The following is a 16869-nucleotide window of genomic DNA, read 5'->3' on the forward strand; positions in this document are numbered from 1 at the left end:
ACACTAAAATGATGACAGGTGTTTCACTTTCATTCTCCAACCCCTGTATATACGGATGTATATGGGTTACCTGTGTTTTCTCTCTCTGCTCCAGTCTCACTCGGGCAGAAGTCCACAGATACATTGTCACTGACATCACTTACACAGGAGTCATTATCTGAGAGCTACACACACACACACACACAAACACACACACACACACAATTAATAAATGCTTATGTAACATGAAATGATATTGTAAAGGCTTTTTTAAATCATTTTTACTTTTACAGATCAGTACAAATGCTTTAAGTTCACGTAATATCCATATATACCACATAAATTATTAAATTATTAAAACATAAGTTCCATTTCTGAGTAGAGGTATTGTTCCACATTTGCTCTCTGTAAACTGAATGACTGGTGTTAATATATTAGCTAAGAGCTAACTTGAATATTTTATTGCAAATATAAAAAATAATCAAATGTGAAAATAAAATTGCTGTAAACAGTGAATATAATTCTGGTTTCATTAGACATTTAGGAGATGTATTTAAGACGTTTTAAAACAATATAAGGATATTTAAGATTAAGGCTTCTTAAGAATCTGCAGGTACTCAGTCTACCCAACTCTAATTCTGAAATTAAACGTTTTTACCATTACATATTTATATATATAATCCACCTTTCACTGAATCTAATAACACAGATATTTAACTATTAAAAACATGTCCTGGTCAAACTCAGGCATCTTTAATTTTTACAAGGTTTTCTAATTCGAAGATGGTTATAAACACTTATAACATTTAAAAAGCATGTTTAAAAGCACGTCCACTAATTCCTTTGATTTTCTCTCAACAAAGTCTTTATTTTAAGGAAATGGTTACAGACTGCATGTTCAAATAATTGATATTTAAAACAAACAAAAAAACTCCTGTTACTGGAACTCACTCCTGTTATCTGTTACTGGCGCTCACTCCCGTTACTGGCGCTCACTCCCGTTACTGGCGCTCACTCCTATTAACTGTTACTGGTGCTCATTCCTGTTACTGGCGCTCACTCCTGTTACTTGTGCTCATTCCTGTAACTGGCGCCCACTTCTGTTACTGGCGCTCACTCCTTTTACTGGCGCTCACTCTTGTTAACTGTTACTGGCGCTCACTCCTGTTAACTGTTACTGGCGCTCACTCCTGTTACTGGTGCTCACTCCTGTTATCTGTTACTGGCGCTCACTCCCGTTACTGGCGCTCACTCCCGTTACTGGCGCTCACTCCCGTTACTGGCGCTCACTCCTATTAACTGTTACTGGTGCTCATTCCTGTTACTGGCGCTCACTCCTGTTACTTGTGCTCATTCCTGTAACTGGCGCCCACTTCTGTTACTGGCGCTCACTCCTTTTACTGGCGCTCACTCTTGTTAACTGTTACTGGCGCTCATTCCTGTTACTGGTGCTCACTCCTGTTAACTGTTACTGGCGCTCACTCCTGTTATTGGTGCTCACTCCTGTTACTGGTGCTCACTCCTGTTACTGGTGCTCACTCCTGTTAACTGTTACTGGCGCTCACTCCTGTTATTGGTGCTCACTCCTGTTAACTGTTACTGGCGCTCACTCCTGTTACTGGTGCTCACTCCTGTTAACTGTTACTGGCGCTCACTCCTGTTATTGGTGCTCACTCCTGTTATTGGTGCTCACTCCTGTTACTGGTGCTCACTCCTGTTACTGGCACTCACTCCTGTTAACTGTTACTGGCGCTCACTCCTGTTACTGGTGCTCACTCCTGTTACTGGCGCTCACTCCTGTTACTGGTGCTCACTCCTGTTACTGGTGCTCACTCCTGTTACTGGCGCTCACTCCTGTTAACTGTTACTGGCACTCACTCCTGTTACTGGTGCCCACTCCTGTTAACTGTTACTGGCGCTCATTCCTGTTACTGGCGCTCATTCCTGTTACTGGGGCTCACTCCTGTTACTGGTGCTCATTCCTGTTACTGGTGCTCACTCCTGTTAACTGTTACTGGCGCTCATTCCTGTTACTGGCGCTCATTCCTGTTACTGGCATCTACTCCTGTTACTGGCACTCACTCCTGTTACTGGTGCTCACTCCTGTTAACTGTTACTGGCGCTCATTCCTGTTACTGGCGCTCATTCCTGTTACTGGCATCTACTCCTGTTACTGGCATCTACTCTTGTTACTGGCGCTCACTCCTGTTACTGGCGCTCACTCCTGTTACTGGCGCTCACTCCTGTTACTGGCGCTCACTCCTGTTACTGGCGCTCACTCCTGTTATATTTCTATAATGATTCATGATCCTCACCTCGTTCTCGGAGGAGCTGGCAGACAGCAGGTACTCATTAGCATCGAAGAACTCGGACAGCGAGTCCGGGATCGAGCTTCGACTCCCATTGGACGCCTGCTGCAGAAGGGGGTGGTGCCCGTCCATCACGTCCTGATTGGAGAATCACATGCAACAAGAAGTCAGTGTTCAACCCAGAACCATCTTCAACTTCCATAATCCCCTTAATTTTATATAGTCTCACATAGAGCTGGGTGATATGATAAAATATAATCTAATAAAATAATATCATAATATTTCATAGTATTTTTGTGATAGTGATATTCTCTGTGCTATGATGTTTAATTAATTTCAAGAACATACTACTGCCAATAAATAAATAACATTTTATTTAGTATACATTCAGTAGAAACAATAAAAACATTAATAAACGTTCAACTGTAACTTACCAAAAACCTTGATTTTGTCTAAAATAATAACAGTGCACCAAAAATAAAGTAATATAACAAAAATGCAAAAAAAAATCAGAAAGTTCAACATATTTAGTGCTGCACGTAAACTGCAAACAAACAAAGCACTAAAACAATAAAAAAATTGACAGATATTGCTTTCAATAAAATCACACTTATCAGTTGTAAGGAGTTTTTATCATATTAAGAATGTTTGCTTTATTATTATTATGCACAATACAATATGGCACATTCCTACTGGGCGATTTAGTAAAAATATTGTATCCCGATATTTAAAGACATTTTGGAGATGCACAATATTTACAGTCATATGGAAAAGTTTGGGCACCCCTATTAATCTTAATCATGTTTAGTTCTAAATATTCGGGTGTTTGCAACAGACATTTCAGTTTGATATATCTAATAACTGATGGACACAGAAAATGTGCAATATGCATTAAACCAAAATTTGACCGGTGCAAAAGTATGGGCACCCTTATCATTTTATTGATTTGAATACTCCTAACTACTTTTTACTGACTTACTGAAGCACAAAATTGGTTTAGTAACCTCATTGAGCTTTGAACTTCATAGCCAGGTGTATCCAATCATGAGAAAAGGTATTTTGCAGTATCAGTTACACACCATTTCGTGGGCGTTCCGTAAGTCCAGGGTGTTTCGGACCCGGTCTCTCTCTGAGCACAGGGACGAGTACGCCGACTTCAGGGTGGCATGAACTGCAGAGAGAAACAATAAACCCTGCGTTAACACTTCTTCATATCACCTGATCATATCAGTCAAAACTCAGAATGAGTGAATATTTGCAAAAAAAGCTAAAAGTTTACTTGTTGAACATTGAATATCTCTGGTATTATAGTGTATAAATATAGAATTTCAAATCATCAGATCAAATCATCATGTTGTTTTTATTTGTTTTACGCAACGTCAGAAGTATAAATTAGGCTTACTGGTAATTCAGCAGGTCTCACTGCTAAAGGGGTGGTGGGGGGTAACTAAAAGCTAAGCTAAGTAAACACAATGGTAATTCTTTCAAATATATATATATATATATATATATATATATATATATATATATATATATATATATATATATATATATATATATATATATTAAAGTTAAACGAGTGCTGGATGTTAATCTGCACAGATTTCCGTTTATTTACAGTAAGCTCAAATTTCAAAATTTCTAGAGCATTAGCTTTAGCCGCTAGCAGTTAGCGGCTAATGCCGGCCAAAAGAAAGCGCTACACTGAGGGACCCTGAGTGTTCCGGTAAGCCAGGGCGATATTAGCTAGCGTTTTGTTCCACTTAGCCTGTTTTAACACAGTAAATGTGAGTGGCAAAAGAGTTAGCGCTTAGCGTGGTTAGCGGCTAATGCTAATCCTGCTCCAGCAGTGCTAACCAGGGTTAGCAGCAGGATAGCAGCAGGCCGTTAATACTCATCTCTGAACAGTGAAGGTAAAAGAGCTACGCTCAGCTTAGCATGGTTAGCAGCTAATGCTAATACTGCTGGAGAACTAAACTGAAACTCCTGTATAACTCTGTACTTCAGTGGAGTGGCTTTACTGCTCCTTAATAGTACTTTTATTCTGAAACGGCACTTTTTATTCATGCTTTATTCTTATTTTATTATTTTTTATTTCCAATTCCTTGTTGTTCTCTTTAAGAATGTTTTTAATTTTACTTCTCTTTGTTTTAATCATGTTTGAATCAATCATGCTTTATTCTTATTTCAGTTTTTATTTCCATTTTTACTGTTATTCTTTTACATGTTTTTTAATTTGATTTCTCTGTGTATTTTCTCATTTGTAAAGTACTTTGAATGACCGTTGTGTATAAAAGCTGCTATATAAATAAAATTGCCTTGCCTTAATACCTGACTGGTAGAATTCATACATAAAGAGCACTGATGATGTTTTTGAAAATTAAAGGATTATAATTGCACCCTATAGTGTGGAAAAAATGTGCTATCTCTGTGTAGATTCTGCAATTTTATGATTTATATTGATTTAAGGAGGCGTTTGGAAAAGAAAAACAGCACATTTCTGTGGATTAGACGCTCAAAATCATATGAAATCCTGATTGGACAGATTTACCGTTACTGGCGAGTCTACAGAACTCCTCCTGCAGGCGCGAGGCGTGGATGGGGGAGTCCGGGGTCTCGAGGTGGGTCTGGGTCTCGGTCTCGGGGCTGTTCGGTTCTGAATACGTCAGATTAGGGTTTGAGACGTGGAGACGAGAGGATTTAGATCCAGAAGCCTGAGAGAGACAGACAGCAGGACACTGTATCAGTCTGAACTCATCTTTTACTATTAATAATAGAATTTCCTTTATTTTTCTTTTTACATACACAATATTGTGCAAAAGTTTTAGGCACCTGTGGGAATTTCAGTAAAGAAAAAGCTTCTTATCTGTGCAGTAAGTGTTTATCATCTCAGTAAAACACGTTACAATAAATACAAAGAGCAAGCTTTTACAAAAAGCAAAAAAAAAGCTCTTTGAAGAGCTCAGTCCTCAGGAGTTTATTAAAGATAGCGAGAGATTCTCCTGATCTGGTAGTAGAAGGTAGTTAGTTAGAGGTGTTAGGAGAGTAAGTGCTCTTTGAAGAGCTCTGTCTTCAGGAGTTTATTAAAGATAGTGAGAGATTCTCCTGATCTGGTAGTGGAAGGTAGTTTGTTCCACCATTGGGGAACTCTGTATGAGAACAGTCTGGATTGCTTTGTGTGAATGTTTGGCAAAGCGAGGCGACGTTCACTGGAGGAGCGCAGCGGCCGGGAGGTAGTGCAGGTAGGAAGGAGCTGTTCTGTCATCACCTTGTAGGCGATTGTAAGAGCTTTGAATCTGATGCGAGCATCGAGCCAATGGAGCTCAATGAGCAGCGGGGTGACATGTGCCCGTTTTGGTTGGTTGAAGACCAGACGTGCTGCTGCATTCTGGATCATCTGGAGTGGATTTACTACACAGGCCGGGAGGCCAGTTAGCAGGGCATTGCAGTAGTCGAGGCGTGAGATGACGACCGCTTGCACCAGGAGTTGGGTGGCCTGTTGCGTCAAGAACGGTCTAATTTTCCTGATGTTATAAAGCGCGAAGCGGCAGGATCGAGCAACTGAGGCCACATGGTGCGTGAAGGAGAGTTGGTCATCAACCAGAACATCCAGGTTCCTAGCAACCTTTGTCGGTGAGAGAGAGAGAGAGTCGATGCTTATAGAGAAGTTGTGTTGAAAAGATGGTTTTGCTGGTATGACCAGAAGTTCAGTCTTTGAGAGATTTAATTGAAGGTGATGCTCCTTCATCCATGAGGATATGTCAGAGAGACACTGCAATATCCGTGCAGAGATTGAGTGATCTTCAGGTGAGAACGACAGGTATAGCTGGGTGTCATCAGCAAAGCAATGGTAGGAAAATCCATGTTTCTTAAGTGTATGAACAATGTAAAATGCAAGTGAAAGTGAAAATATCACTGTTAGGCTGAGAATAACAAAGGAAATATAATTCATTACTAAAATAGGTTTTTGTGTATCTTTACTAAAAGTATTTAAGTTTTTTTTAATTGACTTTATACTTTAATTTGGCTGCATTTAAAATTCGCTCCACTAGGAGAGTCCAAACCTGTATAAACTCAGAGTATAAGAAATGTACCTGCAGGTTATTTTTGCCATTTTTGCTGTGGTTTCTGGATCTCCATCTCCGTCCTTTCTTCTCCTTCTTAGAACCTTCAGTCTGAAATCCAGGTGTACAAGCAAAACTGACCAAAACTATTATTATAATTTTTTTTGCCACTTTAATTAGAAACAAAATAAATAAATGATTAGTTTTGGTCACAGAGCTTAGGATTATGATTAGGTGTAGGATAGTATAAATTAGCTACAGTTTATTATGTGAATATACAGTCCTTAACAGGGTTGCAAAACCACACACTCATGCACGCACAGTCACAAAAGCATGCACAGTCATGAACGCATGCACAGTTTTGCATGCACTCACGCACAGTCTCGCATGCACAGTCAAGAACATGCATGCAGACTCACGCATGCACAGTCATGCATGCACAGTCAAGAACGCACATGCAGACTCACGCATGCACAGTCATGCATGCACAGTCAAGAACGCACATGCAGACTCACACATGCACAGTCAAGAACGCACACGCAGACTCACTCACGCACAGTCATGCATGCACACGCACACTCTCATATATTCATACGCACTCTTGTGCACTCATTCACTCCACACATGAGCACACTCTCACGCACAGTCACACATGCACTCTCACGCACACACACGTGCATACACACTCGCACGCAGATGAACTCACAAAGACGGCAGGGGGTGTAGAATAGAGTGTTTACGGCTGGTGAGTGAGTGTGAGTAACCTGTAGTGTGTTTATAGACGGGGCGGAGAACGTGCGATGGAGAACCTCCATGTTCTTCAGCAGCAGATTCAGCTCCAGCAGAGACGTCTCACACTCCGACAGATCTACCAAACACACACACACACACACACACACACACACACTACCTCATTAACAATCCCGCTGTGGGTCCATACTTCTATTCACTTCAGAATAAAAAACCCTTAAACACTGAACATCGTTTTTTATTTTTTAATTTTTGCATGTCAGAAAGCATTTTAGTTGTGCAACAGTCTGAATATAAGGAGTCAAGACTGTGATGTAACAGTTTGAGGGTTTTGGCATTGGCCCATTTCACAGCTGCGTGTTGGTTCTGCTAGATTTTATTTCTGTGTTTGGAAAAGGAACCTTATAAATCTGCTGTATGGAAACAGTTTAGCAGTTTTAGCATTGAGTGTTTATAACAGTTCAGTTTTGTCTTTACGTTTTTTATAGTATATACTAGGGGTGTGACGAGACACTAATATCACGAGACGAGACGAGATTTAAAAATAAAATTTTAAAGAAATCGTCAAAAAGGAAAAATTGTTTTAAAACTAGAGTTTTGTTTCACAAAATAATATAATGCAAACTTAACAGAATGGTTTCACTCACACATTGATTCTATAAGAAATAGAAATAAGAATACGAATAAAAAATAAGAATAAAAGATAAGAATAAAACTTCTCTAGGTCTTATATAGTGCAAACAATAATTTTTTCCTCCTAAATCTCTTGTAATTTAACTATGCATAACAATAACCAGTCATATTAAGACTGTGCTTGAAGTGCAAACAGAGACAGAACATGTTTTTAAGGGATTAGTACAGCTGCCTATGAAACAGTCACGTGTTTGATTTGTTTACAGTATTTATATATGGTTTGTATCTTGTTGGTCACTCTGTTACTGTTTATTGTTTCCACTGGAGCCAAAATGCAGCCAGACATACAACTTAAAAAGAGGGTATGCAGCCTGTGCAACGCATAGGGGCGCTGCACTAAAGGGGCGCCAAATGAAAGCCCCAAATAAACAGCCAATCAGCTTGCTGGTTTTGCGGAGCGCGGTAGGCTGGTAATGACAGAACGTATCTCCTCCACCCCCGGGGGTGGTGATACTACGTTTGCATACACCACAAACAGTACTGCTGTGTTGCCAGATCCCGCTTAAAAAGTCCACACTAAACTATTTTTTCCCCCACGAGACAGGTTAAAGCTTGACGAGAAATATCGTCACGTTTAATCAAGATCTCGTCACACCCCTAATATATACATACAAATATAGTACCTGTTATAGTTACTGTTACAGTGGCACAAAAATCATGATACTAAACTGACTACACAAATGGTGGTGTGTGTTTAAGGGGACAGTACCTACAAGCACACTGTGTAGGAAGTATAAATATAAAAGTATAAAATAAACAACAATTTAATATTATCTCACCTCTACAGCACCTCCTCATGTCCTCAGAGCTCTGCAGATAACTGTTCTTCAACATCAGAGACGGCTGCTTACAGACTGTAGCTTTCTACAGAGAGAGAGAGAGAAAGAGAGAGGGAAAGAGAGAAAGACTTGTTTGGAATGTGTTTTTTTGGGTCTAAAATGCAGGAATGGATTTATATGAATAAAATATGAAATATCTCCGGTTCATACTGTCTGCAATCAAACAGGGGTCAAAATAATTTTTTTTTATTTGCGTTTTTCGTTCTGTCCCCACTTTTTCTAATTTGGGGTTGTACAGTATGCGCGCCGTGACTGGCTGAAGCGATAATTACCCGGCGGAGGGAGGCGGAGTCTGGGTGTAGCTGGCGTTCGTGAGGGTCCATTGCGATCTCGTTCTGCCGGAACACGCGATGATTCCTCAACTGAGAGACCCAGCCATCGAACAGATCCCGCGTCTTCACCTGATAACACAACACACTACCCTTACACAGACCTGTGTGTGTGTGTGTGTGTGTGTGTGTGTATATATGTATGTATATATGTCTGTGTATATATATATATATATATATATATATATATATATACACACTACCGTTCAAAAGTTTGGGGTCACTCAAACAATTTTGTGTTTTCCATGAAAAGTCACACTTATTCACCACCATACGTTGTGATATGAATAGAAAATAGAGTCAAGACATTGACAAGGTTAGAAATAATGAATTGTATTTGGAATAACATTGTTTTTACATCAAACTTTGCTTTCATCAAAGATTCCTCCATTTGCAGCAATTACAGCATTGCACACCTTTGGCATTCTAGCTGTTAATTTGTTGAGGTAAGCTGGAGAAATTGCACCCCACGCTTCTAGAAGCAGCTCCCACAAGTTGGATTGGTTGGATGGGCACTTCTGGCGTACCATACGGTCAAGCTGCTCCCACAACAGCTCAATGGGGTTCAGATCTGGTGACTGCGCTGGCCACTCCATTACCAATAGAATACCAGCCGCCTGCTTCTGCTGTAAATAGTTTTGCACAATTTTGAGGTGTGTTTAGGGTCATTGTCCTGTTGTAGGACGAAATTGGCTCCGATCAGGCGCTGTCCACTGGGTATGGCATGGCGTTGCAAAATGGAGTGATAGCCTTCCTTATTCAGAATCCCTTTTACCCTGTACAAATCTCCCACCTTACCAGCACCAAAGCAACCCCAGACCATCACATTACCTCCACCATGCTTAACAGATGGAGTCAGGCATTCTTCCAGCATCTTTTCATTTGTTCTGCGTCTCACAAACGTTCTTCTTTGTGATCCAAACACCTCAAACTTGGATTCATCCGTCCACAACACTTTTTTCCAGTCTTCCTCTGTCCAATGTCTGTGTTCTTTTGCCCATCTTAATCTTTTTCTTTTATTAGCCAGTCTCAGATATGGCTTTTTCTTTGCCACTCTGCCCTGAAGCCCAAAATCCCGCAGCCGCCTCTTCACTGTAGATGTTGACACTGGTGTTTTGCGGGTACTATTTAATGAAGATGCCAGTTGGGGACCTGTGAGGCGTCTGTTTCTCAAACTAGAGACTCTAATGTACTTATCTTCTTGCTTAGTTGTGCAACGCGGCCTCCCACTTCTTTTTCTACTCTGGTTAGAGCCTGTTTGTGCTGTCCTCTGAAGGGAGTAGTACACACCGTTGTAGGAAATCTTCAATTTCTTAGCAATTTCTCGCATGGAATAGCCTTCATTTCTAAGAACAAGAATAGACTGTCGAGTTTCAGATGAAAGTTCTCTTTTTCTGGCCATTTTGAGCGTTTAATTGACCCCACAAATGTGATGCTCCAGAAACTCAATCTGCTCAAAGGAAGGTCAGTTTTGTAGCTTCTGTAATGAGCTAGACTGTTTTCAGGTGTGTGAACATGATTGCACAAGGGTTTTCTAATCATCAAGTAGCCTTCTGAGCCAATGAGCAAACACATTGTACCATTAGAACACTGGAGTGATAGTTGCTGGAAATGGGCCTCTATACACCTATGTAGATATTGCACCAAAACCAGACATTTGCAGCTAGAATAGTCATTTACCACATTAGCAATGTACAGAGTGTATTTGTTTAAAGTTAGGACTAGTTTAAAGTTATCTTCATTGAAAAGTACAGTGCTTTTCCTTCAAAAATAAGGACGTTTCAATGTGACCCCAAACTTTTGAACGGTAGTGTATATATCTATACCTTCAGGTGGTAGATGCTGTCCTCTGTATCCAGATCGATGCACATGGCTTTCTTCTTGATGGACATTACAGACAGACCCACATCAATACGACCACGCAGCTTCCCCTTCTTCAGCTGAGGGCACACAAACACACACACACACGCACACACACACACGCACGCACACACACACGCACACACACACGCACACAACACAGTTATTTAGGCCTACAATTTAAAATACAAAAGTAAAAGACCCAAATCATTTTAAATGCATACATCATCCAACAGCAGTACATGACCATGCCAGCATCAGTTCATAATAAACAGGTACAAAGAGATTTTTTTGTCCTGTGATTTACATATACCTTTATGGATACACAAAACATCTCTCCAAATATGTCGACTTCCAATTATTGCAGATATGGAACAATATCTAGCTAACCGTTTGGCTCTAGTCTTTGAGAAGCCGAGGATCTGCAGGCCTCTAACAGCCAATCGGTATACGTGACCAAGGCTTCCAAAAATAAGCACGATCAGAGTACATTTGTAGCTTAAACTATTAATACACTCTACGAGCGGCTTGTATTTCACAATCTTTGTACAAAATCTTTCTCTACTGATGAGTCAAAACAGCAGCTTACTTCAATCAGAAACACAGATTTACCCTCCACATCTACAGTAACCACATCAGGCCTTCTGGCAGATATTTCACACAGAGCCGCTTCACCAAACAATTTGTATGTACAGAGACTGAGGAGGGAAAAACAGATGGCAGTTCTTTACAAATTAATTCCACTATTCTCTCATGACTTATCATCATATACATGTCCTTATAAAAATATCAACCGTTCAGAATATGAGACATGGACTCGATGATCTGACTCTGAGGGTGGTGTATACAATATGCAGAATGCAGAGTGGGGTACCTAATGGATTGGTTGAGCTGTGTTGGTAAGACCTGAAGTCTGCCTTTAGTTGTAAACAGCAGAATGTCTTCATCTACAGAACAATTTCCAAATATAGAGTGTGAAATCGAATGATCCGCTGAGGGGAGGCATGCTAGCGCCCCCTGCAGTCTCAATCCAGTCCAGTGTTTATAAAGTTTATAAGTTTATAAAGTTACGCTCACATTGACACTTTGATCTTTTAGAATGCTTTCATTGACCTTCACTGGCATAGAGTCTGCATACGTCCACTGTACACTGACTCCTGACCAGTTGCACAGATCATTCAGGTCTGGCCAGTCAGACCAAACTCCAAACCCAGCTGTGTTGGTATCCAGCTTACCAGAGGGCATCTGTTTGAACCCTAGAAAGCTAGGTTCAGTCTCACTGGCATATGGGACCTTTCTCCGTACACACACATGCACACGCGCACACAGATTTTGTACTGACATTTCAACGTGTCCTGAGACTGTAGGTGTGTATTCTGACAAATGTCCTGATAATACACAAAAGCAAACACACACAAAAAATGTGTAACATGAAAATCTGTTATAGTGTTCATCACTCAGGTTTATGGTGGGTGGAGTGGGTGGATGCCGGTGTTTCAGGGTGCCTCCGTGTCTATGTTACCTTCTGTCTCTCTTCCCCATCACCCACCACAGAGCAGCAGCTCAACATCCAGTTTCTTCCACCTGACTCAGACTAGCTGTTCACTCTCCACTACTGATCACATCCGAGTTTATATATTATCTAATATATACACTGCTGGTGTTGCTCTACACCTGACTATATCAGACCTGTGTGGATGTAGAATGACTTTTAACATTCATTTAAAAGCTGTTTGATCAGAGGAGGATGGGTCCTCCCTTATATATGAGCCTTGGAAGTACATGTGACAAGTACATGTGATATGTGCATATAAGCCCACGTTATAAGTACATGTAATAAGTACGTAATAAGTACATTTTATGAGTACATGACAGTTCAGGTGACAAGGATGTGTGATAAGTGTAAAAGTTGTCTCAGAGATTTAACCTGTCAGTTTCCACTGTGAGGAACATAGTAAGGAAATGGAAGACCACAGGGACAGTTCTTGTTAAGCCCAGAAAAATATCAGAAAGGCAGAGAAGAAGAATGGTGAGAACAGTCAAGGACAATCCACAGACCACCTCCAAAGAGCTGCAGCATCATCTTGCTGCAGATGGTGTCACTGTGCATCGCTCAACAATACAGCGCACTTTACACAAGGAGAAGCTGTATGGGAGAGGGATGCGAAAGAAGCCATTTCTGCAAAAGCACGCCACAAATAGAGTCGCCTGAGGTATGCAAAAGCTCAAATTGTTGGTGCACTCTGCAAAAGCAACCTCATGCGACTCTGTTTGTGGCGTGCTTTTGCAGAAATGGCTTCTTTCGCATCACTCTCCCATACAGCTTCTCCTTAGACAACTTTTTGTATCCTTCCCCTGAACAACTATGTTGAACAATCTTTGTTTTTAGATCATTTGAGAGTTGTTTTGATGAGCCCGTGATGCCACTCTTCAGAGGAGATTCAAATAGGAGAACAACTTGCAATTGGCCACCTTAAATACCTTTTCTCATGATTGGATACACCTGGCTATGAAGTTCAAAGCTCAATGAGGTTACCAAACCAATTTCGTGCTTCAGTAAGTCAGTAAAAAGTAGTTAGGAGTATTCAAATCAATAAAATGATAAGGGTGCCCATACTTTTGCACCGGTCAAATTTTGGTTTAATGCATATTGCACATTTTCTGTTCAATCCTGAAATATTACTGTGTCCATCAGTTATTAGATATATCAAACTGAAATGGCTGTTACAAACACCCAAATATTTACAACTAAACATGATTAAGATTAATAGGGGGGCCCAAACTTTTTCATATGACTGTACATGTGACATGTAAATATAAGGCCATGTAATAAGTACATTTGACAGTTCATGTGATATGTATGTGTGATAAGAACACGTGATATGTAAATATACGTGTTATAAGTACATGTGAGCACATGTTATAAGTACATATTAAAATAAGTACAGTGCATGTAAAGTACATGTAATAAGAACATGTAATAAGTACATATGCGAGCACATGTAATAAGTACATGTGACAGTTTATTTGATAAGTACATGTGATAAGTGCATGTGATATATAAAAATAAGTACATAAGTACATGCTGTAAATACATGTATTGAGTACATGTGACAGTAAATGTTATAAGTATGTGATAAGTACATGTGACAGTAGGTGTAACAGTATATGTGATAGTATATTTGATGGTACAAAGAACATGTGAGCCTCAAACTGAAAAGATACCCTTTTTTTTCATTGCAACCAATGAAAGGAGAGGGAAGGCGGAGCTAAATTGAGGGACAGTTATACTGATGTTTGTGATTTAAAAAAGCTAAAGTGCGTGTGTGTGTGTGTGTGTGTGTATACACACTCACGTCGGCCAGTGTTTTGGCGTACATCAGGATGCCCTTCTCCAGAAGGAAATACCTCTGCCAGAAAACAAACACAGAGTAAGAGTTTAATAAACATTTCTAACCTTTAAAAAAAGCTTTTATTGAGGTAATTTTTGCCTCTGCAGCTCCTCTCAGGTTCCACTGTTGTGCTTTAGGTGAAGATGATGTTTCTGTGTACTTTGGTACACAGATACTGACCATATGCAAATCAATCAATAAATAATATCGCCCCTAAACCCATACATCACCCAGTGCCAGTATCATTCAAAATTTGAGCTGAAATCAGTGGGTTTAGTTATACTTTATCCTTTACGAGCTGAGTGTTTTCTGTGCTCACCTTGTGCCAGCCTTTCATTGGCCATTTTCTCTTCTTCAGCAGGAATCCCTCCTGCTTCTCTAGTTTCTGAACGTCACTCTTCGCTTCCCGCAAGCTGTCCACCAGCTCCCAGCCGCCCTGCTGAACCAATCACCAATCACAGAGCTGTTAAAACACACCAGACTCCGCCCACTTTATTACAAACCTTGTATCACCATTTATCCCATTTCTCACTTTTCTGCATAGTGTGAATCTGGCATCTGTTTTTTTTTATATTGTTTCCTAATTTCATGATGAATGGACCAATAGAAATGTTCCAAAGCACTGACGTCCACTAAAACATAATACGTTTTTTTTCTTCCACTGTAAAGTTTATGAATTTGGAGACAGTGATGATACAAATAAAATAAAGCTCTACAGCTAGTCAGCTGTATTGGTGTATTGGTGCAGTGGATAACACCACTACCAGGATGTTGAAGTGAAGTCAGACTCTTCGCCTCTTTTTGAACTGCTGCTGATGATGCTGCAGCATTGCCGAGTAGCATCACAGCGCTAACGCTCGGAGGAAAGCGCCTACAGCGATTCGGTTCTGATACATGAGCTCACAGACGCAGCCCTGTGCTGATCTGCATCGCCCTAGCTGTGCTCTCTCAGGGCTCCGGCAGCTGATGGCAAGCTGCATGACTGGGATTCAAACCAGCAATCTCCCGATCATAGTGGCAGCTGGGCCACTTAGTGCCCCTTCTTTGAATCTTTAGATAAAATTATGGGCTGTAGATACCAGGCTTACCAATGTCTTTACAATTTTAAACAGTTATTTTCAAGAGTCTGTAGACGCATTTTTTGGTGGATTTCCAAATTCCACCCCTCTAAAACTCTCTTTTTGTACTCAGCCATGTGAGTTAGTCATAAAATTGCTTCTACTGCAGCTGTGGTGGGTTTATGAGATGGTATAACTGTTCTAAGCTGCTGGCTACTCTAAACCAGGGGAGTCCAAACTTTTTTTGTTGGGGGCCAGAAGGAGAAATATATTTGAAGTCACGGGACACAGACTCTGTAATAAAACAAATAATGAAATATACCACTTTAAATAATACAATTTCCTGATTATTTCATTTACACACCATTTTACTAGACTTACTCTCTTTATCTTTGACAGTGTTGTGTAAACTAAGATTTTTCAAATTGATGTTTAATTTCATGATGTCTCTTAATATTAAACTCCTTAATTATGGCAACTTTTAGACTCCTTGGCCCGTTTTTCTGCGCTACAACTGAGCATCCTCTCCGCTTTTAGACTCTTTTACCCCGTTTTTCTGCGCTAGAAATGCGCACCCTCTCCGCTTTTAGACTCTTTTACCCAGTTTTTCTGCGCTAGAAATGCGCACCCTCTCCGCTTTTAGACTCTTTTACCCAGTTTTTCTGCGCTAGAAATGCGCACCCTCTCTGCTTTTAGACTCTTTGGCCTGTTTTTCTGGGCTAGAAATGCGCACCCTCTCCGCTTTTAGACTCTTTGGCTCGTTTCTGACACCTAGCTTTCAAACTTTGAATCTCATATTATAAAAACCTGTTTAACAGCGGGACAACTTTCATTCTATTTCTAAAATACCTCGCAAAAAAGGAAACGGGCTGCAAATGGCCCGCGGGCCGTAGTTTGGACACCCCTGCTCTAAACAGATGTCCGGTACCTGTTTGCCGTCCTGAGTGGAGGAGTCGCTGTCCTCGCTGAGGGGTAGAGATATGGAGCTGGAGGATGGAGGCAGGGTGGAGGTGGGGGACGTCACCTCCGACACTGACGAGGAGTTCTGCTCTTCAGAGCTCATCCTGTAACCTTCTCACTGCAGACGCCTCACCAGAAACACCCTCTAAACCACCATCACCACAGCAGAACACCTACACCGAGAGAATCCAAAGAGAACCCTGGTGAAAAATAAAATATATACTAAATTATACTTAAAACATATTGAGAAATGTCTACAGATTTATGTACGTACTTAAAATATATTTAAAGTACATTAATATCATGCTTCCATCAAATGTACTTATTAAATGTACAATATAGTGTATTTTAAATAAATAAACTACTATGAAGTACTAAACTTTTAGTTTAATGTAATTCCATATACTTATACTTATACAAATATACAATATACTTATACAAAATACTTATTTCTAAATATACTTTTGTACATTTTTAGCGTGTTTAGTGTGTTAAAAACAGCTGTTACAGTAGTTCACTTAAAGTACAATGTATCATGTAACTTTTTAGAAAGTTAAATTACTTTTAGAAATTAAATTAAATTACTACTACTACTAATATAAATAAAAAAAACTTTAAAGTAAATGTGTAACACGC

General features: G+C 40.1%; 2 protein-coding genes across 7 annotated transcripts in view; both read right to left on the reverse strand.

The window, feature by feature from the left end:
* The window catches only part of wu:fc38h03 (acetylcholinesterase collagenic tail peptide), a 761412-nt gene that overhangs the window by 13565 nt on the left and 730978 nt on the right, over nt 1-16869 (reverse strand). The gene's annotated exons all lie outside the window — the stretch shown is intronic.
* The window catches only part of osbpl3a (oxysterol binding protein-like 3a), a 43885-nt gene that overhangs the window by 10046 nt on the left and 16970 nt on the right, over nt 1-16869 (reverse strand). For 3 of the 6 annotated variants that reach the window (XM_049475985.1, XM_049475986.1, XM_049475990.1), the window contains 12 exons: nt 16202-16433; nt 14535-14654; nt 14180-14233; nt 10790-10903; nt 8907-9035; nt 8575-8659; nt 7117-7220; nt 6383-6463; nt 4840-5002; nt 3368-3459; nt 2295-2426; nt 71-164 (listed from right to left, as the gene is read on the reverse strand). In XM_049475985.1, coding sequence (XP_049331942.1) covers nt 71-164; nt 2295-2426; nt 3368-3459; nt 4840-5002; nt 6383-6463; nt 7117-7220; nt 8575-8659; nt 8907-9035; nt 10790-10903; nt 14180-14233; nt 14535-14654; nt 16202-16336 — 1303 coding nt within the window. In that variant the 5' untranslated portion in view covers nt 16337-16433. The remainder of the gene's footprint in view (nt 1-70; nt 165-2294; nt 2427-3367; nt 3460-4839; nt 5003-6382; nt 6464-7116; nt 7221-8574; nt 8660-8906; nt 9036-10789; nt 10904-14179; nt 14234-14534; nt 14655-16201; nt 16434-16869) is intronic. The other 3 variants (XM_049475988.1, XM_049475987.1, XM_049475989.1) reach the window with 2 other exon arrangements.

Source organism: Astyanax mexicanus, chromosome 3, assembly GCF_023375975.1.
Source record: "Astyanax mexicanus isolate ESR-SI-001 chromosome 3, AstMex3_surface, whole genome shotgun sequence".
NCBI classification, from domain to species: Eukaryota; Metazoa; Chordata; class Actinopteri; order Characiformes; family Acestrorhamphidae; genus Astyanax; species Astyanax mexicanus.